This window comes from Parasteatoda tepidariorum, chromosome 8 (genome assembly GCF_982258835.1).
Source record: "Parasteatoda tepidariorum strain Cologne lab strain chromosome 8, Ptep-v5.0, whole genome shotgun sequence".
Taxonomy (NCBI): domain Eukaryota; kingdom Metazoa; phylum Arthropoda; class Arachnida; order Araneae; family Theridiidae; genus Parasteatoda; species Parasteatoda tepidariorum.
This window is the reverse complement of record NC_141762.1, coordinates 20,598,330-20,625,582: the sequence shown is the minus strand read 5'-3', so window position 1 is coordinate 20,625,582 and position 27,253 is coordinate 20,598,330. Positions and strand designations below refer to the sequence as shown.

Genomic DNA, 27,253 nt, shown 5'->3' with positions numbered 1-27,253 from the left:
TTTCCACATGATTTTTACAAATTTTGATATACTACAATGTTATTACGACTTTCAAATTTGATTTTTAACTTTTTGATGTGTTTTATTTGAAACAGTTCCATCTTCACTTTGTTGGATGATGGTCTTTTTGGTGGTTATTATTTTTATTTTTTTCGGAACTCAGATTAAACTCTGAAAACATTATTCCAACTCATGAATTTAATATTGGAGTTACGTGTTTCATTTAACAAAATTGCCTCGCAATTTCACATTGTTTGATAATAGTTTTTTATAGCTATTTGTCTTTTTTGGCTCCCATCACATCCTTTGTAAAATCCCGATATTGTTAATACATTATTATTACGACACGTAACATTTCAAAATTCGAGATTACAATCAGTAGCTTGATTATTTATTGATTTTTATACCATAAGACTCTCAAACCAAATTGCTTTAAAGTTCAAAAAAGCTTTAAAATTACAATTATACTATTTAAAGATGAGTTGTGTTTTTCTTTCAATAAAGCGAATTTATGCACCAAAAATTACTTTGAAAGATATCTTAATTTTTTTTAAATCAAACCTGATTATCTCCCTATAATTGTTCCTCTCTCATAGAATGTCATTCTGTTTCTCTCTTCTTTACCAGTTTTAAGATCTGTCATGAAAGAAATGAGTTGTCTCTTGAATGAAAATAACAACAGAAAAAAAATGCAACGAAATAAAAGAGGCAGTCAAAATCGGAAATGAATAAATTTAAGCATAAAAAATATTTGATAATTTGAAAGAATTTATATTATATCAAGACAATTTATTTCATATGATTTAAATTATATGAATGATTTCATGAAAATGTATTTTACAGTTAAAAAATATAAGTTTTTATTTTTTTTTTAAATTTCTGATTTTTTTATTCAGGCACTGTCAATGTCAACTATTAATAAATTAGCTGAGTCGTCTCAAGAACCTGACAGATTTCTTCAAATGTATGAAGATATGAAGCTCAAACAGTATGTTTTCAAATCTTTTTTTCATTTTGTACATTCGTGAATAGAATTGTGTTATTGATATTTTTACCTTATTTTTATTCTTGAATAGAATTGTGTTTTTGTGTTCAAGACCTAAAATGATGCTCATTAGAACATAATACATAATTTATTTTATAATCCGCTTTAAACAGCCAACCCAATACTGAATTTACGACTACCAATGTTTAACTCCGTAGACTTTAATTTTGAACCCAATCCAGAAGACAAGGAAACTCCTGGGTCAATTATAATGAGAAATTTGCCTTTGTGAGGGACTTTTTAATGGAACTAACCCGCATTAGCGTTAGATGGAGAAGAAAACCATGAAAACATTAGCCTAACGGCAAGGAAACACTAACCCATGATGCTAGACTGCCCTGGAGTACTTCATTGACTTTTAGTTAGTACACTGCGCGTTACAAAGCTGCTTGTAGACAATTTTCTAATTTTGATATCGCTGTTATATATTTTTCTCTCTTCATTAAATTTGTTAAGTTAAATAGTTAATTATTATCTTTTTTCCTCCCTTACCGCACAAATCATTACATATATATATTAATATGTAATTAAAGTCGAATTTATACTTTTGAGCAGAAAAAAAAAGTTATGTTTTATCTTTCTATTTTTTTAATTATTTTACTTCGTGTTAGTTTTCTCATATTAAGGATTTTTAAAATTGACTAGTTAAGTATTTACATAGTGCAATTATTATTGTAGTTTACATATTATTAAAATGGAACTATTCTATTTCATTGTTTTGATTTACAAGGTTATTTTATTTATTTATTTTAAGTCTTCAACAAAATTGCATTAAATCCAAATTATATCATTGGATTAATTTATAATCAGAATTGAAAAATTAGCAACAGTATCCTATTATAAAAGTTACAAAAGATTCTGATAAATCAGGATTTTAGGAATTTTAAATTTTGAATTTAAAGTATCATTTTTACCTTATTTTTATTACAAGGAAATACTTACATTAGTAATTATTAAAGAACATGTTTTTTTTTTTATTTATTTATTTTGGTAACTGAAATGTCTTTTCTAAAGCAGTTTTACCCCTATATGGCTTCCATAGATTTCTATGATAAAAGTTTTTTTTTTAAATGTGTTTTAATATGTAAAAGAAATATATTGCCTTAATATTTTGTCTTAAGCATCAAGTATGAATAATATTTATACCCATTTATAATTAAAATTTATGCTTTTGACGTAGGTAATCACTGTTTCATTGTTAAAACCATGTGAAAAACATATGAATCCTGTTTATGAATAATATCTATGAATTTTAAAAGTGATTTTGCTTTTACTAATGTTCACCCTTTTTTCTCCTTTTTGTAGTACTCAAGGTTTAGATTCAGCTGTATGCTTACTATCAAAAGTTCAGAATAGTGGAGAGGTAAACATCTTAATTTTACTAAAAGTGTTTTATAAATAATATTGATTCTCAGAATCAAATTTTAATTCTAATGCCTACAGAAACTTTTAGATTTTCTGTATTTTTCAGTTGATGTCAACTTTTTTAATGCTATGAAATTTTGAAAATCGGCTTATATGTCAAAACACATTTGAACACAATGATTTTTTACAAAATATGATGCTTAGCATAAAAGAGAATTAATTAAACTTTGTGATAAATTGAAGTTTGAGAAAATTAAAAAAATAGCAATCATTTTAGTTCCTAAGTTTTTCATTTATTCAGGCATAACATCAGAAATTTATCTGAATCAGAGCATCAGGAGATTGAATATTATTTGAGGGTGAAAGAGCGAAACTTTAGTCACTTTCAAAGTGCTTCGTATTATTTTGTTTTAATTACATCTCTAAGAAAGATTGGGGTTTGCAAAATTTTGATTTATTTGTTAAAAGTTATTTTTTGTGTTTAATTGATATCTGCGAAGAAAAAAAAATTTGGCAAGTGTTAATTCGAAATTTAAATTATTTACTGAAGACACAAAAAATCTGTCATTTTGAATTTAAGATGAGAGAGTTGACTTATAAAATGTTTCGACCTATACAACAAAAATGTAGCATTCTGAAAGAGTCCAGAAAACAATTGTGGTTTGAGAGAATGGTAAGGAGGTCAGGTGATTATAACCACCATCTGCTCAGTCTAAATTGTGCATGCAATGTTGTCTTTGGAATAGCAAGAAGGATGACTCCCAAGATTGTCACTAAGACTGCATTACAGTATAATAATAAATTTCAATAAAATCATCATCAAATAAATTTTTTAAAATTATTATTAATTTGAATATTCAAAAAAATAATCGCATGCTAGCAGTCGCATAATATTAATTGCCTGAGAGTTGGTTTGAGCTTTTTCTAAACTTTAAACTGTTAAGTTCCAAGTTTTTCACAATTTTCCCAGGGGGGGGCTTAGTTGTGTTTTGCTTTCAATTTGGAAATGGAAAGTGTCACTGCTTATCAAGAATAACTGTATTTAAACAAATACGATTTATTCAGAAAAGCCTAGGCTAACAAAATATCGATAGGTCATAACTAACATTAAAAAATAGGCAAGTGAAATCTTTGTATACATTTATATAATATATTTATAAGTATTGCAGTCTGACTTAGCTGGAAAATCAAAGCATGCATAGACCCGGGTGAAACACTACAATCTTTATTTAATCTTTACACGTTGAAAAATCAAAATCACACTAATATTACTATGCCTATCTTAAATAAGGGTTTTAAAAGTGAAAATCTTACAAGCAATCCTCATCACATGTCTTACAAAGAATAATATAATAATTATGCTAGGCTAGAATACTTTTTCGCTAGATTTCATGTTTCCTTAAAGAAAAAACTTACTAAATGTAGAACCTAAATGTCGGATGTGAATTGCTAATTATGTTAAAGGGTTTTGTTCTGATTAATGAACGAGAATGCAGAGAAAGCAAATAATGCAGAAAATTTGTTAAAGCTTTATATACATATTTTTTGTAATATAATAATGCAATTTTGCATGTAAAAGTATATGGATGTTATTTTTCTTATTGGTTGGCATGTTTAGTCAAAATAAGCAAATTTTAACATTTAAACTTAAACTATGAAATTGTAACATAGCTACCTCTACAACTATTAAATTTCGATTCACTAGTATATAAGACAGACATGTTAACTCGATTCTGTCTTGAGGTACCTATGGATAGGTGAAGGTTGACATCGTTGGCAGCCCAGCCTCACCTCACGTGGGTGTCACGCGAACGTGATCTGAACACGCTTACCTCGATTGAAACTCCTACTTTGACTTGAACATGTGATTTGTTCCATGAATGATTCACTGTGAACAGTTGACTTACTATTTATGGCTGCAACATTGCCCTCTACACGCTATTACTACTCAGTCTCAATCACACAAAACGGGGGCCTGTACACACTCAACTGCTATCTGCAATGCAAAAGCAACCACACCCACAACAGTGTTCCTAATACAACCCTCACGACCAGCAATCAAAGCTTGGTGGTCTTAATACAGCTCTCACAGCCTCTTGCAACACAGCAATGAATGAACAAGTAATATCCATTCGTCGAATTCTGTCACAGATAAAACTCTGGTGGGGGAGAAATGTAGCATAGCTACCACTACATTTATTGTATTCCAATTCACTAGTATATAAGATCTGTTAACCCGATTCTATCTTGAAGTACCTTATAATTGGTGAAGGTTGACATTGTCGGAATCCCACACCTCAAAATAAATCTTATTTCTTATGTTTAATTATATTTTAAGTAAATGTAACCTATATTAAAGCTCCTCTTAAGTAGACTTAATCAAAAGTAGGCTTCTGACAATGATTACATAATCTGAAATGTATATTTAAAATTTTCCTTCTTTAGGTAAAAAGTTTTCTCAAACGAGATGCTGTTAATAAAACTAATGGAAGCATCTCTCACCTCTCTGAAAAATCAAGTTTTAATGAGAAGTCAAATCTTAGCAATGGAAATATCTCTTATAAAGAAAACCATGTGGTAATATGCTCTATTGTAATTATAACTATTATTGTCATTCTATTTAATAATAAATCTTTCCACAAAAAATATAGATTTAAAATTAAAAAACATGCCTTCTAACTAAGTTTTTGAAAAATTTCAACATTCCAGAAAAAAGCTTTAAGTTTAGGTTTTTATTTCCTTTGAAAGAAAAATTATTTTAGCTGCTTATTATTTAAATCTTTAAAATCTTCAACTACTTTTTTATTATAAGTGTCTTGTATGTGGGAATGATGAACAATTGAAGACAACGCTATTAATTTTGTCTGAAAAAATCTTCTATTCTACATAAGTCTTATGTCTTCTATTCTATGTCCTTTTACCACATTTTCTATTTAGCATCCAAAATTTGATAATTGAAAAACAGAACACTTTTTATGTTATTTTGAATGGACAGTTTTATATGTTATGCAGACAGTTATGCAGTTTTATATTGAATTAGTGTGCTTACAAAGTGTTCGTCACTAATTACTTGATAATCTATATTATTCTAGTACCCTTGTCAAAAAAAAGTATGCACTTTATGGGACATAAATTATCATTTACGGGAAGAAGAAAAAAATAGAAAAGTAATCAATTACTGAGAATTCAATATGGAGGAAAGAGTACTGAAAAAGTAACTTTTAGATTGTTGTAAAGAACAGAAAAGAGTTATCCAATTTTCTTTGGATAATCAAATTGGTTTTGATGTTTTTCATCCATTTTTCTTCCTTGGTGACTCAACTGATTTCAATTGTATTTTTGTTTCTTCTCACCTAATGTATTAATTTACGACGCTTTATATGTGTACATTTTTGTTCCTTTTTTTTATAAGGGTTCCAAAAATGCATATTAAGGACAATCAATAGAGTACTGTACAATGTTTTATATTGAACTAAAAAGGAGAGGTAGTGTTTCTTTGATGCTTTAATTACTTTATTTTTCAAAAAAAAATATTAAATTATATAAAAAAAATTTATTAAGTTCAGGTACATTGTATTTCATGCACCCTTACTTTAACAGTTGATCTTAAATTAACTAAATGACAAAAAGTTATGTTTAAAAAGCATAAAATATCTTCATTATAGTATTCTTGCTCAAAGCAGGCCTTCCAGGAATATGAGTACATTAGTAGAATATAATTATTTTTAAATTAAATCATGCATAATTGGTATTTGATAACTTCTAATTTAAATACTTTTCAAATATGAGAATGTCTTTCTTTAGAACCTGAAACAAATTTTGGGTAACAGTTTTACCTCTTCTAATAAGATCACCTTAGAAAAAAGAAAAGGTATGAGAGCTTTGTTTGACTTATTTGATAAAATTGTTTTAGTGCAAAAGTAAATTGTTTCCCTCCTTTAATTTATAGTTCCTCCTGGAATACATCCACTATCTAAGTCTCTAAGAGACAGAGTTCACTTAAGTTGGGATTTTGTAGAGGACTCAGGATCAGATTTTATAGTAGTAAGTAATTTTAAATATATATATATATATATCAATTTCATTTGAAATTAAATTTGTAATTCTAAATTTTATAGTTTGATGTGTTTAATTTATTATGTAGCCTTGTTTTTAATGTAATATTTTGTAACTGTATGTTTATGCTCACCTCTTTATTAACTCATATATATATATATATATATATATATATATATATATATATATATATATATATATATATATATATATATATATATATATATATATATATACAGTGTAAAGTCACATATCCGTAATCGGTGGGACTTCCAGAAGTCCGTATAATTGACCCCCAAGGTAAACAAAGCTTAAAATGATCTAATAAACGATCTGAATCTAAGAAGCAAAACATAAATAAACATTATTTTTAAGGGGAATAATGTTTTAGCATTAGAATATCTAATCAATCAAACATAAAATATGTATTAGAAAAAAAATATTATTGCTAAAAATATGGAAAACGAAAAAATTTGACAGTTATGAAAATATTAATCCGCCATTTTGAACAAGAACGATTCAAGCAGGAAGGGGAAATTCACTTCATTCTGGAACAAAGCTTAAAATGATCTAAATCTAAGAAGCAAAAATAAATAAACATTATTTTTAAGGGGAATAATGTTCTAGTATTAGATTATCCAATCAATCAAATATGAAATATTAGGGAAAAAAATTATTGCTTGAAATGTAGAAAACGAAAAAAAAAATTGACAGTTATGAAAATAATAATACGCCATTTTTAACTAGAAGGATTCAAGCAAGAAAGGGAAATTCCAGTCATTCATTAAGATGGGTTGGTGAAGGAGAAAAATTCATTTCCTTCTTCTTTGTGAAAGAAAATAAATGTAGAGGGGAGATCATTCAAGTTAAGGGCGGGAAGTGACAAATTATTGTTTTTTCTCCAATCATTGGCTATCAATCAAGCATAAAGGCAGGGCACACTGATGGGGTTCTCTTATTTTTTTGTATGACTGAAAGAATCTGCTAAAGAAAGAATGTTGCCCCCTTTTTTCCCCCGCCTCCTAAATATTACATGGTCTGGGGAAGAATGAATGTTTCTCAAGGATGTGTATCCTTTTAGACCTATTCAAATGTTCCATTTTGACTCCTCCTCCACATTAACACTAGCTGCCTTTACCCTTTTCTTTCAATAAAAAGGTTCCAGGAAATGCCTCGTTTACTAGACAGCTGCATAGGAAAAGAGGGAGGCGCAGCTGCGGTCTTTTGAAAACAAATCTCCCTCTTTTCCTGCATTCCAGAGTAGGAGCGTCGCTAACGGTCACTCAATGGTCTTGATAGATTTTCTCTTCCCCTTTGTGATTTACGGGTTCAATGCATAAATCAGGGGTTCAGTGCAAGCTAGAAGGGGAAATGTGTCGAAAGACCTTTTTTTTTTTTCGAAATCAATTCTTCCGGAAAAGGGACGTCCGGATATGAGACGTTACACTGTATATAGTGTATATATATATATGTGTGTGTGTGTGTGTGTATATATATATATATATATATAAATCACAGTTCTTTTTTTTATGAATAATGTTTAGCTAATGTTATCAGTTTTTTTATTTATGTATGTAACAAATAAATAAGCAACAAAAATATTCTGTCTTTCTTACAATAACCCTTTTATTTATTTCTATTTGTTTTCCTTTTTTATCTTTTTTGTTTGTGGCAACTGAATAACCAACAAAAATATTTTTATTTTTTTTTGTAATAAACCATGTATTTACTTCTGTTTGTTTTCTGATTTTCATTTTTGTTTGTAACATGTAAATAACACAATAAAATATTTCTTATAATGAACCTTTATCTTCCTGTACTGTTTTATGCTTTTAGAGTGGTCCAATTGGTGTTTTACCACCAAATGTGCAAGAGAGTCGTTTGATCGATGATGTACTTTTCTGCCTTGTGGTAAGTTGAAATAATAATTATTATTTATTTTAAAGGATGCTCTTTTGAGCATATAAAGGTTTACAAGATGCTCTATCGAGCAAAAAAAAAATTTAACATATAAAGGTAATAACTTTTGGAAAGGCATAGAGAACAGAATTGTCGATTTTCAAGTTGCACAAATCTTAAAAAATTTTAACTATCATTTGACTTATTTTTTCTTTAATGAATATGTAATGTTCATTTATCAAATAACAAGTAATTAAAAAGAAAATCAAGCTTTGTTAAATTTACTGTTTAAAGTTTGAAAAGTATCTTTCTAATGTTTTTTAAATGTAATGTGATAATTTCTGATTTAGACTGATTATGACCAACTATTTTAATATTTTATATTAATTAGGGAATAGAAGGTGACTACATTCACTGCCAAAAGCTGTCAAATTTGGATAGTAAAAAGTCTTTCCGTATTGATGATAGTGCAAGTAAGTTACTTTATAAACAGTTTGTTATCTTTAGCTATAATATTAAAAGAAAGAGTCTCTCTTTTACGTACAGTTTTTCCAGCAAATAAAAGAGATAATTTTAGCCCCCACGTCTAAAAATCATTCAAGGAGGGGTGTGAAAAACAAATTTTTCTCAAAAGGAATCGGGCATTATTTCGAATTGAAGTGCAAACATTTTTGTTTTTATTTTATATTTTTAATTATTTAAAAGATAACATCTGGAATGTTTGCTAGCTTAGAGTATTTAATCAAAAATCATTGTAGATTCTTTAATAATTAGTTATTTTTTTATTTATTAGGTCTGGTAAGCTCCCAAAAAAATGTGGATAGCATATGATGTAATAAAACAAGTATACTTAAAGTTATCTAAAACCATTGTATATTTTTCTAGTGGCTAAGTTTTTGTAAAACCAATGGTAGTTTAAATAAAAATGAACCTATGCATCAGCAGGAAAATTGCTTGATTATAGTAAAATTTGATTATCATTAGTTGACTGCAATCAACAGATAAACAATCAATACAGATTAATTCTTTATTTTTTTCACCCCATCATTGTTTATTATACCATATGCATTTTTATGCTTGTTAATAAAGAAATAAAACATTTACTGATTATTGTGCTAATATGTTTTTTGGCAGCCTTTCAGATCACATATCAAGGGAGTACCTTATTAGTTAAAGGTTAATTAAGCCTAACTTTATTTGCACCAGCTGTCCATGTCAGAATCTTAATAATAATAATATCTTGATTTATTTTGCTAATTTTTTTTTATTCAAAATTGACCTTGATGGCCTAACTAAACGTTTAAATACTTTTTAATTTTATATATATATATATATATATATATATATATATATATATATATATATATATATATATATATATATATATATAGCTCTATAAAGACAAAAAGAGAAACCAAGAAAATTAATAAGTTTTATTAATTTATATCTATATGTCTGTGTGTGTAAGAAAAAGCTTTTATGCATTTAACTTTTTTTTTTAATCAAAATGTTAGTAATCTTTAGTCATATAACTCTTTTGTGCATTTTATTTTTGTTCTGTCATTTCCTACATTTTTTCTTTAAATTTTTAGATGTAGCTTTGAAACTACTAGTTCAAAATATGCTTCCTATGTTCTCCCATTATTCTACTATAATACAATTCGTAGAAGGTAAAATTTTTAATCTTCTAATTGTATTTTATTTTACTTTTAATTATTGTCCATTAACGTTTTTAATAATTATATATCCCTTTAATTTTTTTCAGAAAACATTAATTATGAAAAAGGTCTTGTTAACCATGCCCTCTCTGCAGCTATGAGGACTTTTTTGAAAGATTACTTTATTTTGGTTTCTCAACTTGAGAGTCAGCATTTGCAACACAATCTGACTCTTCAAAAACTGTGGTTTTATTTACAACCATCTTTAACAACCCTCGAAACCATTGCAGAAATTGCTTCTACTCTTAAAAAGGTACATCACTGTAATTTATGTTATTAATGAACAGACCTCTGTGAATTTAATTTTTAAATTATAAATTAAAAAAATGAATAATGTCATATAATAATGGTAATTATTCGATAATTAAGGAATTATTATAATCAAATATCAGTCTAACGATAAGTTATGGTAATTGGTAATTAGATTTTTATACCTGCAGTTAGTTTTAGTTGAAATCTGGGCATGTAAAAGTTAAGCTAATTTCAAATGTACTGCATTTTTTTTTTTTTTTTTTTTTGAGCAAATTGTTTAAGACATTTTCATGAGAATTAAAAAATTAAAGGGCAATGTATTTTATTTTTTTTTTTTTTAGGCAAAGTTTAACTTTTAGAAAATTTAAAAAATTCCTGAAAAGGAAGCCTTATTAACATTTTTTTTTTCCTAAATAAGTAATACCATGACAAAGTTATCCTCTAGAAATTTATCCTGATAAAATATTTCTTTTTAATGATCAATTTGAATTGTATTTATTTTCATCCTTGTAAAAATCATATTCAAGAATATTTACTAATAAATATGTCTTTTACTACTCAAATTTATGAATTTGGGAATATATTAAAAACAAAAAAATTTTCTTTTAATTCATTTAATTAACTTTTCAGTTTAACTTGTAATAACTATACTAGCCTAATCTAGTTTTTAAATTTCATTTCCCTTTATTGATTACGAAATTCTCCTTTGATTATTTCCTATACTGTTCATAATTTGTGTACAATTTTAAAATATTCTTTATTTATTTATCTGTTAAATTTTGTTTTGCATTTAATTTTGATCCAAATATATGATTTTATATGAGGCCTTTTAGCATTCTAACATATTGATCCATAATATTTCATGAATATTGCGAAGTTTTATTTTTTAATAAAATAAGTGTACTACTATTAATTTAGATTTATGTTGTTGTTTTTTCAAGGAGAAAAAATATTTCTTTAAGGAATTTGCTTAAATAATATTATTTACTTTTATTTATTTATTTACAGAAAAATTACTTTGGAGGAGCAGTTTTGTCATTTTTGCATGAAAATACATCCTCTCTCACTGGGTATGGTACTTTTTTTTTTTTTAATGTGTAAATTATGGATTTTTTTTTTATTTACTTTTTTTAATTTTCATATTTTTTGTAGGTCAAGTAAATCACAAGAGATCTGTCACTCTCTTACCAGAGCAGTAAGTTTCATCTGTTTCTATTTTCTATGTCATAAAACAAATTTAGCTATTAGTTTTTAATGTACTGCTTAAGGAGTTTATTCCTGTGAAATTTGATGGAGAGAAAAAACTAAATTTTTATTGCATAACCTGAAAATCTAACCATAATCACTGTTCAATATTATGTTGAAATTTCAAGTTGATTTCTGAAAGTGTGATGATAACTTCATACGATTTTTTAGTGGCTATTTTCTATTTAAATTCAATTTTTTACAGTGCATCAAATTTCAACTCTTAGGGTGACAAATCGATACTTTGTACTTAAGTTTGGCACACTGTCATTAAGTCAATTATTTATCTGTACTTAATGTTTAAGTGCTAGATTTTATTGTTCATGGAAATGCACCTTCAGAATCATGGATTTTAGATACTTTTTATGTCATAAGGAATTGCCAACACAAATCTTTATTAACATGAACCCTTATCCTTAGTAAAAGGTTCACTTTATTTTTCTTAAGACTTTTTGAAATTATTAGTAAATGTATGAAGACTATAAATTCAAGAGTTGCCTAGCAAGTAAGTACAACCCACAATTTTTTTTCAAGTATATAATACTGTAAATTTATTATCTTTAATATGTCATTTTTGACTTAGTGAAAATTGTTTGTATAAGGTTTTAAAAATTTAATTGTAATATATAATAAATGTAACTCTTATATATGACTGAATGTTAGAGAATGCATTTCTAGTGCAAATTAGATTTCTAGTGTAAATAATTTTTATTTTAGCTTGCTGCTTTGTATAGAAATTAAATAGATTACGACTTTATTGTTAAATATATAGTACAAGGTCCATAGTACTAGGTACAAGGTACATATATAGTACAAGGTTACTTAGATTTAATGCTTTGTTTTTGAATTTTTTCTTAGTTATTTGATTGTACATTCTATTTTTAAGTGCTCAAAACCTTACATCAAATTACATGATTGAATTCTGTTTTATGATGACATAGTTTTATACCAATTTTCAAAATATTATGAGTTTTTGACTTATTATATTTTCTAAAATTTTGTCAAATTTGACATTACTTTTTTTAAACGTATACATGTTTATAGATATTAGAATTAGAATTGCTCAAGGAACTTAATATAAAACTTTGTGCTGTAAAAATTTTACTACATATACTATAAAAGCCTTTACTTGTTACCTTTTAATTCAATCATTTTTCTTTAGGCCATGTTTTACTATTTAAATATAATTTTTTGAAAGCACATTCATTACATTATTTAGAAATGCTTCTGTCCCAGTCGAAAGTCGCAACTGATTTTTCTTTCCTCCTTCTCTTTTTCAGGCTTCACTTCCATATTTTGAAATCTTAGAGAAATGGATTTACAAAGGAATTATTTCAGACTGTTACTCTGAAGTAAGAGTGAAACATATATTAGTCTCAATGATGATTTTGATCTTTTTTTTATAATGAAAGTTAATTCTTTGAAACAATTTTGTTTTTAGTTTTTGGTTGAAGATAATGAAATCATCAAAAAAGAGGACTTACCTCATGAATATAGTGATGCGTATCCTTAAAAATTTTTTACATAGATTTAAGGCCCTATTCAGGAGTGCAGGACCAGCAGGAAAATCATTGTGCTTTTAAGGGTCGTAACATTAAAAGTTGTTATTAATAAAAAGAATTCAATAATTCCACAGAAATAAACATCTATTCAATAAAATTCTCTTTTTGTATGTGTGTTCTAAGCTATTAGAATCTGACTTTTTGCAAATGTTGCTCAAATTTTGCAATGTGGGAAGGTAATTTGGAAAAATTTTCTGTATTTTCTAATGTCTGATATTTTTAGACTTATTCCAATCAACTTTCATGCCCCAAGGCTAATTAAGAAATGTACTACAAATTGCTCATTTCTACTGAATTCATCTAGGCTTATTGCCTTAAATATATATGTCTTATTGAAAATTGCTTGAAATAAATTGGGCTAACAAAAAAATAAGTTATATACCAGTCATTGCTCATATCTTTAATAATTAGCGAAAAGGTATGTAGTCTCTTTTCTGACTGATGCCTGATTAGAAAATTTCAGACTGATTAGAAAATACTGGAGACTTTTAAAGTGATATACGGAATTACAGTGCCAATTTGTAAACAGCAAGATTATTCAATAACTTGTGGCATGCTTATTTATGTATGTAAGTACATAATTGAAGTATCAAGAATATCAAATTCATTGTTCAGTTTTAAGAATCCACCTACTTTATTTGCACTTTAACTTGTTGCTAGATATTGGGAAAAGCGATATACTATTCGCTGTGATCAAATACCCACATTCTTGGTAAAGGCAGCTGATATGATTCTTCGAACTGGAAAGTACATCAATGTCATAAGGCAATGTGGTATGATTCAAAATTATAAATTGTTTTTAAAAGTTGTGTTAAAGCTTGATAGCTGTTTTGAAATTTGTTTTAAAAATTGTTTAATTCTTTTTTGTTGTGTCTATTTTTAAGGTAAAACTGTAAATTGTCCTGATGCTAAAGCTATTGTCTACACCATGCGAGAAAGCCAATATATAGAATGCATTGAGCCAGCTTATCATTTTGCAAGCAAAAAGCTTCTTGATCACTTGATGGATGATACTGACTTGAGAAAGAGACTTCTGTATGTTTTGTTTTTTAAATTTGCTTTTATTTTTTTAATTTTTATTTTGTTGTGTGTAAACTTGTTTTTAACTAGATTCTAAAAGTTAATTCTGTAGATAGAATGTTTGTAAACTTTAAAAAAAAAGTTTTTGCAGTTAGCTCCCAGGAATAGCATTTTAACATAGCATAAATAAAATTGCATTGCATTTTGATCAAATTTTAATCTTATTAGTTTTACTATCCGAATTACAAGATTAAAACAATTATTTTCAAGAACTTATGTGAATTACATAACCATTCAATTTCTATAAAATAACCTCAACCTGCCAAAAAGTACTTCTGTATTTGGATGTAAAAATTTCAAAAATAAGTTTTAAAATCCTTGTTTCAGCAACTTTTTAATTCTAACATTAGAATTTTTTAATGGCTTTGACATTCTTAGAAATGGATCACCATCTTTTTTGTTCCTTTAAATATTTTTTTTGTAGTTTATGGAGATAAATAATCACCAAAAACTTTCTTAAGTCTTTAGCAGACTTTTTGTTTCGAAACTGCAAAATTTGCTGAAGAAAAAAAAGGCTAAGGGATATCAAAGACATTAAAAGCATCAGAACTAAAGAAAGTTCTGAAAGACGACTTTGAAGCTTTACATTTAAATTTAGAACTGCATTATATCATGTGGATGTTCCTTCAAAGCATATTAACCCTTTCAGAGCCAAAGTAAGGCAATGGAAGTGCTTTCCCTGGCCTGCAATTTCCAAATTTATAGATAATAAGGAATATGTATATGTAGTAATCACAACATCATCATATTTGGCTAGACAGCCGAGAGTGAGCCAGTGCCTTGCTCTGAATTCTCTACTGCATTCTATTTTTGACACTTGTGCACCAGTTTCTTTCCTGAATTGAAAGGAAGTCAATTTCAGCCTACTCCATCCATCTCAATCTGGGTCTACCCCATTTCCTGGTTGTTAGTGATTTATGAAGGTAGTGCATTTAGATTTGTGATCTTGAGCCATTAGAGTCAAAAAGGCTCATTTTATGTATGAAGTCTTGGACCATGAAGGTATAATTCTAGGTCACATACATTTAATTATGGTCCTGAAGGGGTTAAATGTATATGTAATTTAAGGTAAAATTTTCAGTTTTTGAAATTGTTTGATCAGACTTGAAAATTTATGGCAGGCCCTTTTGAAAATTCAATATCACATTTCTAGAACTATTTCTAAATTTTCACCTTTTTCTAGAAATTTGTGTTAATAATTTTAATTGTTTGATACTTTTGTTTAAGAAATTACTTTTTGTTCTGTTTTTTTTTTTTTTTTTTCCTTTGAAGAAATATTTTATCTCTGTTTCCTTATTCAATGCAGCTCAGTAAAGCACTACTTCCTCCTTGATCAAGGAGATTTCATAATCCAGTTTATGGACATGGCTAGTGAAGAATTGCAGAAAGATATTGATGATATAATGCCAACAAGATTAGAATCACTTTTAGAATTAGCACTTCGTACCAGCGTAGTAAATGAAGACAAGTATAAAGATGATGTTAGGTGTGTATTTTTAAAGCTAGTCTCATTTTATCACATAAGTGACTTTCTCAAAATGAAGCTGTGATTATGTCTGTTTTACTCGAATATGATAATTATAATAATTACTTATGCTTTTCAATAATTCTATAAATTATTCTCTATTTCTTTACTTCTAAAACGCCTTTATTTGATGCATTCTTTAATGTTTCGATGTAGAAGATATTTGTATGTATGTGTAAAGTTTAACCATAATAAAGTACACAACCTTGTTTTTCAAAAAAAAATTTGCTTTGGTAACCACTATGAATTTTGTTTTATATGAATTTCATTCTTTGTGATTTCATTTATATAATTTACATTCTTTGGTATGATAAAAAACAATATTAATTTGTCTTAAAATTTAAAAGACGTATGTGAAAAATGTTTTCAAAATACAAAACATTTAAAGTTTTGGACAGTTTGCAGGATTTGAACTTATTCTGAAAAATAAATTTATCTGTCTTCTATATACCCGTCTTGTTAAAAGATCTAAAAATTATTATATAGTCTGAAAAAAGATAGTTTTCACCTACTACAGCATTTCGAACGAAATTTCATAAATGAATAAATTTGCTGTATACAAAATATTATTCATAACTATTTTACCAGTACATTTCTAATAGATTTATTTTCTTTCTTTTTTTTTTCTTCTTTTTTTTTCAATTTTATGCCTCCATATTGAAAAAGAAAAATTGGTTTTATTTTTAGGGTTGAACTGCTTCCATATGACTTGCTGACTCAAATGTTTAAAATACTTAAGATTCCTTCTGATATGCAAACTGGTTAGTATTAAACATAAATTGACATTTAAAACAATTACAAAAAATCAAAACTATATGCTTTTATTAATGTTTGTTTTAAAAAAATTTATTTATTATATCTACAGTCAAAAACAAATTTAAAATAAACTTTTTTTATTTCAATTTTTTTAGAGTATAGGAACTCTGGAATTGGATCACTAACGGGATTGGAAGCATTTGCCTTTGATTATGAAGTCAAGTGGCCACTTTCTCTTGTTATTAACCGAAAGGTACTTTTCCATATTGTTAAAATATTTTTTTAAAGATTCTTTGCCTTGAAAGGTAAAAAATACTAGCATGAATATAAAAGAATTTAAGAACTTTATTTTTCCAAACATTTCTATTATTATTACTAGTATAATTATTTAACAATTTAAGAAAAGCTTTATTTGTTTGCATCAATTTCTTTTTAGTTAAGCACTAAACTTTTTTTTATCTGTCACAATTTCGGAACTTACCAGAACTTAAAAAAACAAAATCATTCTATATGTTACAAGTCTGCATGTGCATACACTGAAATATATTTGGTGGATAGAAGTCTAGCACTCTCATGTGCAACTCTGCTGCATTTTGTAAGAAATACATGATTTCAGGCTTTGTTTTCTACCCTCTGAAATCAAATCGAAAAATCTCACATTTTTGCTGATCATAAAGGCAAACTAAATATTACCAAATTTTTCCTCAATCACGAATTTTTTTTTTTTATTTCTCTTGTTAATTCCATCACTGGTGAAGCACCAATGACTTCATTACTTTCAAACTAATGACGTTCTTGTGCTGTCCTATTTATAAATCTGTGCCATAATCCTTGAACTTGACTTGGGGATCATTCACTAATGACATATTTTCATATGGGTCCAGATCACTCAGCAATCACAAAGCTTCATCATCTCAAACTTTTCACCCCTTTTTATTCACTTTATTTAATAAAGATAAGAATTGAGATCTTTAATTGTAGGATTTTTTACAGGAGGCACCATCCACCAATTGCATAAAAATTGTAAACTTTTTACTGTACTTTATTATTTTTTTACTTATTACTTTTACTTTTGTATTATTACTTTTTAAAATTTTCAGTGCTCTTAAATTATTTTCTGAAAAAAACTTTAATTGCTAGTATTTGGAGACAAGATTTTAAAAAGTGTATAAATTAAGGGCTTTCCACTATTTTAACAACTAACAAATGGAGTAAAAAATCTTATGTTATTCAAATTTACCATTTCAAAAAACATTTTATTCATCTCTTATTTAACTATTAAAACAATGAATTAAATTAATTTAAAAAATGAATGAAATAAAATATTTAATAATCTCAGATTTGTTTAATATTATGAATGTAAGGACCATATAATTATTTACTTAGCTTTAATGCTCATTGTATTTTCAGTTCAAAATTATTGAAAAATTTTTTAATCCTTCCATTAAAGTAACACAGAACTGAGTTGCAAATTTTCAAAAAAAGTTTAAAAGGGACTATTAACTAATTTACATTTGTAGTATAAATTTATTAATATTTTCTTAGTTTATTTGATTCTTAACCTATCTTTATAAATTCAGTATGATCTATAATATTAATCTTGCTTAATATTTATTCTCTGTATACATTTAAAATACATGGTTTTTCATTTATTTTACAGGCTTTAGCTTATTACCAAATTCTCTTTCGACATTTGTTCTATTGCAAGCATATTGAAAATTTACTTGGGCAGTAAGTTTTGCTTTCTATTAGCCTATGTATGTCTATCAGGGATATTTTTTATTTATTTGTTAACATTGCTAAATTTATTATTACATACATCCTATTATCTATGTGTCTTAATTTCTGGCAATATGCAATATTTTTTGCAAATGAAGCATTTGTAAATTCCTTATTAACTTGTGAATTAATTTTTTACGTGTTGAGAAAACTTTCACCAGCTAATAATAATTTAAAGGTTTTTTAAGGTTTGATATTTAGGTGAACTCTTTTAATGTAAAAAGATAAACTTTTGGACTATTTTGGTGAATCAGGAAAGAATTGGAGACTAATTTACTATTTTAGTAATTTACTATTTTAGTTAAGCTGCTACTTTGGTTAATTAGTTTAATTGTATAAATATTTTAGGAACATTAGTCCGAAAGAAAATTGAATAAATTTTTGTTTTTTTATCTATGTGTACAGTGTGCACGGAAAAAAAGGAACACCGTCAATTACTTTTGATCTAATGATTGGATCTTTACATTCTAGACTTATTCTTCATGGTTCAAAGGGGTTACCTCAAATATGCTAATTACTTAGCTTAGACAGTGATTTAAGTTATAAATCAGATACAAAAATATACTTTCTCTAGATAAACATACCTTTTTTTAACGTAAGTAGCAGATGGCTGTAATCTGGAAAATATGGTCCTGATAGGTCAATAGTTAGGACAGAAGAGCAATCTGAAATTTTGACCCCTTATTAATTTTACTTTTTGTGTATTTCGTTATTTATCGAGAACTTTTTAAGTAAATTGAAAAAGTTTTGTACACAATTATAAAATTCACTTATCTAAATATATTTCTATGCGAAAAATAAATTTTAGTATCTGTTTATTTTATTTAATAATAGTCGAAAAACGATTGAATTGTAAGGTTTACAATTCAAGTACAGTTTAATTGTAAGGTACAAGTTTGAATTGTAAGGTTAATTTTTAATTCTTTTCAAAATATGTAATTTTACATAACAAAATTTGAGCAAAATCGATTGAATAGTTCCTGAGAAATCGAATCTTAAGTATACGACTTCTTTTCTTCTTAGAACGATTTTGCTCAAGTTTTGTATTTTCTCATGTGAAATTACACAATTAAAAATGATGTCAAAAATTTTATACCTTACAATTCATTTTTTTTTTCAGACTTATATTACATTAAACAATAAAAAATAATAAACGTTAAACCATAAACTAAAATGTATTTTTTGGAAGGAATTATTTTTGAATAAACAAAATTTTTTAATTGTGTGCAAAAAAAATTTCTATTTGCGGTAAGATTTCTCGAGATATGGCGAAATGTACTAAAAGTAAAATTAACATTAAAGAGTTCAAACTTTGGATCATTCTTCTGATCAAACTATGGGGGCCGTATTTCCCAGATTGCGGCTACCCTCTATATTTTGGGGGTCAAAAATCCGAATCCCATGAAAAAAAAAGATATGTTTATACAACGAAAATACGTTTTTCTGTCTGATTTTGCATTTTCACATAATGTCTACACTAATTAATTAGCATATTTGTGGTTACCCCCTTCAAACCACTAAGAATGAGTCCTAGAATGTGAAGATCCATCCGATCATTAGAGCAAAAATTATTCATCGTGGCCTTTTATTTTTTTTTTTTTTTTTTGTACGGTGCACGTGTTTAGGTGCACTCTCAAACCTAGATATCATAAACTGAAAGAGTAAAAAAATTATCATAGTAAAGAAGTTACTATATAAAAAATTTGAATATCAGATAACATCTCTTTACACCAAAAGTGAAACTTGTAATATTAAATTATTTATTCAGCATTATTTTTCTATGAATGATTAGTTACAACAACAAAAAACTATTTATAATATATTGTTAGAGATGTCTTAATGAAAGCTTAGTTTAGAATTTTTGGTGACTTATAAAGGTCAGCAGTTTTTAACTTATCCTTATTGTGATGTTTTACTTTTTTATGGGAATTGTGGGTTTATGTTAATTAGTTGTTTATCCATTCAACAAACTTTAAAACAGCACTTTTATTACAAATAATACTTCACACAAATTAGGGAAGCGACCGAATGGTCGACTGCTATCAATCAGGTCCCATACACAGACGTGCCAACCTAGCAAAATTAACATTCAGGAGTTTCCTTAACAAGAATTCAGGAGATTTCAGGAGGGATAAAAAAAGGCGCACGGTATGCAATATTTGACACTTCTAAGGAATTTTAAGTAAAAAATTTATTAAATATAAGAATGCAAGAAATTTTACACACTAATAGAGCACAAATTGTGGAAAAATATTAAATAGAAATAAAATAATTAAACACAGATTTACAAACAAATTTATATTAGGTAGATACTCTTTATTTAAAAAATAAATACCATTTCCTTAATAAAACATTATTCAAAAACCCTTAACACTGTAATAAAAATGAACAAAAACTTTTAAAAAATAAACAAATTGAAGAACTATTTTATTTTAAAAAACCAATTCAATACTAATGTATAATAATACTAATGTCTGTACAATAGAGAATCAATTATCCGGGACGCTCGGGACCATCGCCATCCCGGATGTCTTAATTTCCCGGTTTTCTGGATCGCCCAAAAAGTGTCGTTATCGAGCCCAAATTACAAGGAAAAAGTGTAAACACATTTTAAAGTTAGAGAAAAAAGAAGAGCACTCCTAAATCGAAAAAGGAAAAAAATTGTAGAAAAATAACATTTAAAAGAATAAAAAAATTTGCAAGTTTAGACAAGAAAAACAAGCTTAAAAGGAAAACATTAATCTAAATAAAAACAACACTTGAAAATTATCGAACCGAAACGATAGTTAAAAAACGGCACTAGCATAAATATTAAAACCTGTAACAAGGCAAGATCAATGGAATTTATAAAAAAAAAACAAAAAAAAAAAAAAAAAAACCTAATGATAAAATTTAGGAATAAAAATAATTTATTGAGTGCGAAATTTATCAGGAAAAGGAAAAAAAAATCAAACGTAGTGGAATCAGAAAAACAAAACTGCAATCTACTTCATAAATTAATTGTATGTTTAAATTAATAAATAATTTTCCTTTTATTTATTTATTTTTATAAAAACACTACTTTTAATTAAAGCAGGTGCGATTCCACATCAAGAAAAACTTGCGAATGGTACCGCACTTCCAAAGAATCAGAATTTATTCAAAATCAATGTCAAATAGATAAACATATTTTTCTCTTTCATCTGTTTACTGATATGCATGTGCAATGCATTTTCCCCACCCCCTCGTAAATCAAACAGAACACGAAATCAGCATGCCACTCCTCTGAGTTCGATTGACGGCCTGAAGGAGAAAATAAAGATCTAAAATCTTCAAGGTCGCGGAAGAAATGACGTAAACGGGGGGAAAAATTCTCCCCTTTGTCACATTTTCCTCTACTCACCTTCAAGGATGAATCCAATTTCCACTCTTTTTTCCATATAGTTTTTGTTCAAAATGGCGGGAGAAACGAGCGAAACTTTTTCCCGGATTATCTGGATACCGCATAAATGGTTCTCTATTGTATGCATAAAAAGAGTTGCAGATTTAGCTCTTCGCAATTAAATCTTGCTAAAGTCATTGGCACATGATTTTTTGAAATTGGTTGCATACTTAAGTTTCTACTTAGACATCCTTGAAAAAAAAAATTTTAATATACGAAGACTAAGCGAATAATGGATATCACGTTGCTAGTTTACAAGTTTGTTGCCAACCGTGGTAAAAAACGAATTGAAAACTATAAAAACAGAAAGATACAATATCAATTATAACAATCGAGAGTACGAGTTTCCCCACTCCTGTACGGACGTCACTCGATATCGTCATGTGACGACATACTCCACACGAAGATTCCTACGAATCCCAGTGTAAGGGGGCGGGTGAAGTAGGAGTGTTAAAGAGGGATAACGTTGAAGAGGACGGAAAAATAAAGCACGTGCAGTTACGCCTCAGGCAGATGGTAGTTTGATAAGACGGGATAGAATTCACCCTGAAAGAAAAACAAAACTTCCGCAATCGCGGAAAAATTAGGTAATTTTGAGTTTGGCCGTCGATTGCAGTAAAATTCGGGAGTTTTTTTAATCAATTCCGGAGGGCGGGAGAATAACTCAAAATTCGGGAGACTCCCGCAAAATGCGGGAGAGTTGGCACGTCTGCATACATCTCTGGCGTGCTTGCATCGTATTATACCCAACGTTTTTACGCATCACCGATTGCCATCTGTCTAAATAAAAGGATATTATTTACTATTATTCTTACTATGCACTTTACAACTGTTAAAAAGAAATCACTGCTTTCTTTACATGTATTTTATTCATTTTTTGTGTAAGTCTTTCTAAGTTAATAAAGTTTTCTAAATGAAAATCGTATTAATAATTTTGTTATGTTTTCAGAGTCTGGTCTTTAAATAAGCAAACCAAATCTCTTCCTCGATCTGAAATTTGCATTTATGCTCCAGCTTTTGCACTGAGGCAGAGAATGCTAAATTTTATTCAAAACTTAGACTATTACTTAACTCTTGAGGTTATTGAACCTCACTGGAATGACTTTTTCAGAAAGATATCTCAGGTATGTTTTGCATTTTGTGTTACGCATTTATCCCTTTTGTACTATGCTTATATACCATTTATATAATTGTTATACATTTCAAAATTTTAATTTTATAGCATAATGTTATTCACATAGTGTCATCATAAATGTCAATTTTATTTTGTGCAAGTTTCAATTATCTTTATGTATAAGTTTAAAAATTTTTTAGGTCACCAACATTGATGAAGTTTTAGATTGCCACAACGATTTTCTTGAAAAATGTGTTGATGATTGCATGTTAACAAATCCAGGTCTTCTCCAAGTATTGGCTACTCTTATGAAATTGTGTGCTGATTTCTCAATATTTTTGCAGGTATTTGTCTTTTTACTATGAAGTTATACAATGATTTTCTGAAAGTGTATATATATCTGCAAGCTACATGTATATGAACTCAGTAATTAACACTTTCATGGCTTTAATAGCAAGTCTATGTCTTACTCTCTGCGCCAAGAGTTACCGTTTTCTAAAATTGCCTTTATCATGTGTTAGCCAAAGTAAAAATGCTTTGTCTCTTTTATAAGCATGATGACTAATTCTTGATAATTTGTAACACGAGGAGGAAAAATTAACAGGTCATTTGATGTCAAACATTAAAAGCATGTTTAAAACATTAAAAGCATGTGTTATCCATATATTTTTGTGTTTAATCTTGAAGATTGAACATATTCTAATTCAGTTTTATTTATTTATGTGTGGGTGTTTCAAAGTTAACATTACTTTTATAAAGTAATTTTTATTTTGCTGTTATATCTTATTTCAGATGTGATTCATTTATATGTGAAATTAATCATGCTTTTTACTTAACAAATATGTTCATAGTTTTTCATACTTAGGAGGCTGAAAAAGAGTTCATTACTCAATTGCTAAGCTAAATTGGATGATACTTTATAAAAAAAATATATATAAATTGTTATTGATAACAACTAAATTTCTTTTCTTAGGGCTTTATGAAGTGCTCTGAAACTGAAGTTTCAATCATGGGAGATAGTCTGTTGCATTCTATCAATGAATTTCCACTCGTAAGTTTTCCAACTATTAAAATCACTTTTGTGTCAATAACTTTCGATTTTTTAACTTTTGATTTTTTTATGCCTTTATGTTTAAAATTTCTGTATGTCTGTATTTTTATATACATATATTTCATAATGGTTTATATCAGGAGTCCGCAACCTTATGACCATGGTGCCCGCCAATTATTTTACGTGTGCATTCCACTGTGCGCATCATGTGTAGTTAATAATACAAACCAACTTGTATGCATTATTAACTATGACAAACCTATCATCCAACGAGTAATCTGGGATACAAAAAGGTTGGGGACCCTGGACTTATATTTTCAAGCTAATAATCCTATGTCATAACAGAAATTTGCAATAAAGTCACATTTGCTGACGGATGCTTTTTTTATCTAAGAAAATACTTAAAATCAAATTAAAATTGAATTAATTTGAAATTTCAATTTATAAAATAATCTATCAGTATCTTATTGCTAGATTGCTCTAACAAACAAACAAAAAAAATTGTTTTTATTTTTGATTATCGCCCTTTAAAGTGTAACACATTAGTTTAAAAATACTTAAGTGAAGAAATTTAATAGTTTGTTTCGAACAACAATGTGATCTAAATCTTTATTTTAATTAATCATCTGAAATTAAATTTAAAAGATAATAAATTAGTTTTTGAACACTTATTCTTTAACAGAAATTTTTTTTTTCTAATCATTCTTTGAAGTGTGTCATATTAACTTAAAAATACTTTACACTATATCTTAAATTCCAGTTGGTAGATAATCTGTATTAATCATTTTTTATACAAAAAATGTTGCTTTTTATGCTTTCTTAAATTTTAAAACGTATCATATTTAAAAATACAGTTTATAATTATTTTAAGACAACAATGGGTTCTAAATTTTAATTAATGGTCTTGTTTTCCAATTTGTATTTATTCCATCAGTTTTTAAACTTTTATTTTTAATAATTTTTTATTACCCTTTAAAGTATATTAAACAGACACAGTTTTTATTTTATTGAACATAAAGTAAAAATTTTAATATCTAAATAACTTTTTTCAGACTACGATGTGTCCTAAATCGTTGGAGAATTTTCAACTACAAATAACAAATTTTGAAAAGAAATTTGATGACAGCATAATACATATGCTAAAAATCTTACACACTGTGAACCAAAGCAAACAAACTTCGAAAATTATAAATATGCTGTACAGGTAATTTCCTTATTTGTTCTTTTTATATCGAACTCAAAGTTCGCATTTTATAAAACAATTGTTTCAATTATTGTGGAAATTATATCATTAATTCTTTATGAGTGATAGTATTTACAAGATCGTCCTGGATGCCTTACTTTTGACTTAGTAAAAGAAATTATTTTTCTGTGCTTTTAATTTTGCACAGTTGTAACAAATATAAACAAAAACTTCTAATTTTCATTTTAATCTTAATTCTCTATAACTATTACACAATGACATTAATCACAGTTGGTATCAATGTTTATTCAATTGATTTAAAAAAGAAAAATTTTGAATTAAAGGTGCATTTCTAAAATTTCAAAAGCTTGGCATTGAACTAAGGGACTGCTCTCAATTTGTACAAAAAGCATATTGTCAATTCTACCTGATTTGTTGATTCAAAATTTTTAAAACTCTTATGTATTTTTATAAAGAAAAAAAAGCATTTATTCATTTTATATAATTTTTAAATATGAATTATTGGGCCATCCTCTTATTTAGCATTTCTAGAAAGTTAAGTACTAAAACAAATCTGGCAATTTCAATTTTTTTTTTTTTTGAAGGATTGATTTAAAATAATTTAGATCTAATTAAAATTTCTGCATTTCCCAACTATAAAAATAATTAACTATGAGGGATTATCTACTAATTTTTAAAAAAGAATGTTTAACAGTATTCAACATTAATGAAATATTTTTAATACGATTTTATTGATTTCCGATTATTCAACCCCAAATACAATTTTAACAGAACATTAAGCATTCAAATTCACTTTCTATAGGATTTACATTAATTTAACTATTCAATAAGTAATAAAATTTTAAAATAATTTAAATGTAATGAATTTTATTTGTGTTTTCTCTTTTGCTTCTACTACAGCCTATCTTTATCAAATTAGGGTAATTCCCCTAACTTTTTTATGAGTGGCCGTTACTCACTAATTGATGAATTGTGTATATAGGACGAGATTCGGAAATTTAGTAACCAGCCAGTGGCTAGTGAAACATTTTTTAATAGCTGCCATTTTTCAAGATTTTAAAATTCTAAACTTTTAAAATAATATTGATATTAATGTAAAGCGTATTTCTCAAAATATTGCACACTCTACAGCAGGGGTGTCAAACTCAAAAGGTAACTTGGGCCAAATAAACAATGCTTAACTTTAGGTGGGCCGCAAAAAAAAAAAAAAAAAATTCAATGTTCATAGAAACAAATATTTTTATTTTGAATAGCACATTGTAATAAACATATATAAAGTTAAATTATTGTTTGATACTTGACATCTCTTCTCTGCTACTATCTTTCCTATTTCTGGAGACATTTTTTTGGCCGAGACTACTTTCAAAATTGACCCAACATGAGCGTTATTATTACGGTTTCGGACAGGAGATTTATTTCCATTCATAACAGAACATAATTGCTTGCACTGATAAGTACTTCCAAACATGGAAATAATTTCATATACGAATTTTCGAGTATTTTCAAACCTTGCTGGTAAATATTTGTAAAATTCAGGCATAACCACTACAATGAATTTTGCCTTCAAATTTGAGTGGCACTGAATCTCAATCACTTCCATTTACATACTACTGAGTCTATATTTATTGACAAAATCGACGAACACAAACAAAATTTGTTTTCCGAGGAATTTAAATCTTTAAACCTTGTTTCAAATTCCATTCGAAGATTTGAAATTTTTTCTGCGTATTTGTGATACGATGCAGTATCCCTGGAATGGCAGGTGCCGCAAGCCAGTTAGAATTTTAAATTTTTGCACGTACAATTTAAAATGATCTGTATAGTTTATAAATAAAGTATATTATAATTTCATATGCTAGTTTCCTTTCTACTTCACATTTCTAATTTATTTTTACTTTGCGTCGGACATATTGACTGGGCCACAAAAATGTTCATCTCGGGCCGCGAGTTTGACACCCCTGCTCTACAGAGCTCATTTCTGAAATAAAATAAAAATGACAGATGTATGTATAATTTACAAATTGCATATAATGTTTACAGATAATAAAATTTAGGGTTTGATTTTAGGACATAAAAGTTATGTTTATTTGCAAACATAAAATTTATCTGCTATAAAATATAATTGTAATTATAGTGATGAATTATATTAATTAGATTACTTTTAAATATTATCAACCATAA

The 27,253-nt window shown here is 27.4% G+C and overlaps 1 protein-coding gene across 1 annotated transcript in view; it reads left to right on the top strand.

Moving 5' to 3' along the window:
• The window catches only part of LOC107442171 (gamma-tubulin complex component 2), a 33,118-nt gene that overhangs the window by 4,251 nt on the left and 1,614 nt on the right, over positions 1-27,253 (top strand). Inside the window, exons 3-25 of the mRNA XM_043042880.3 lie at positions 897-988; positions 2,351-2,408; positions 4,856-4,987; positions 6,215-6,281; positions 6,360-6,454; positions 8,303-8,377; positions 8,757-8,838; positions 9,958-10,035; positions 10,131-10,336; positions 11,344-11,405; positions 11,488-11,530; positions 12,861-12,932; positions 13,022-13,083; positions 13,803-13,915; positions 14,027-14,177; positions 15,529-15,708; positions 16,435-16,508; positions 16,659-16,756; positions 18,164-18,234; positions 22,653-22,827; positions 23,018-23,161; positions 23,791-23,868; positions 24,921-25,072. Of these exons, the coding sequence (XP_042898814.2) occupies positions 897-988; positions 2,351-2,408; positions 4,856-4,987; positions 6,215-6,281; positions 6,360-6,454; positions 8,303-8,377; positions 8,757-8,838; positions 9,958-10,035; positions 10,131-10,336; positions 11,344-11,405; positions 11,488-11,530; positions 12,861-12,932; positions 13,022-13,083; positions 13,803-13,915; positions 14,027-14,177; positions 15,529-15,708; positions 16,435-16,508; positions 16,659-16,756; positions 18,164-18,234; positions 22,653-22,827; positions 23,018-23,161; positions 23,791-23,868; positions 24,921-25,072 (2,360 nt within the window). The remainder of the gene's footprint in view (positions 1-896; positions 989-2,350; positions 2,409-4,855; positions 4,988-6,214; positions 6,282-6,359; positions 6,455-8,302; positions 8,378-8,756; positions 8,839-9,957; positions 10,036-10,130; positions 10,337-11,343; positions 11,406-11,487; positions 11,531-12,860; positions 12,933-13,021; positions 13,084-13,802; positions 13,916-14,026; positions 14,178-15,528; positions 15,709-16,434; positions 16,509-16,658; positions 16,757-18,163; positions 18,235-22,652; positions 22,828-23,017; positions 23,162-23,790; positions 23,869-24,920; positions 25,073-27,253) is intronic.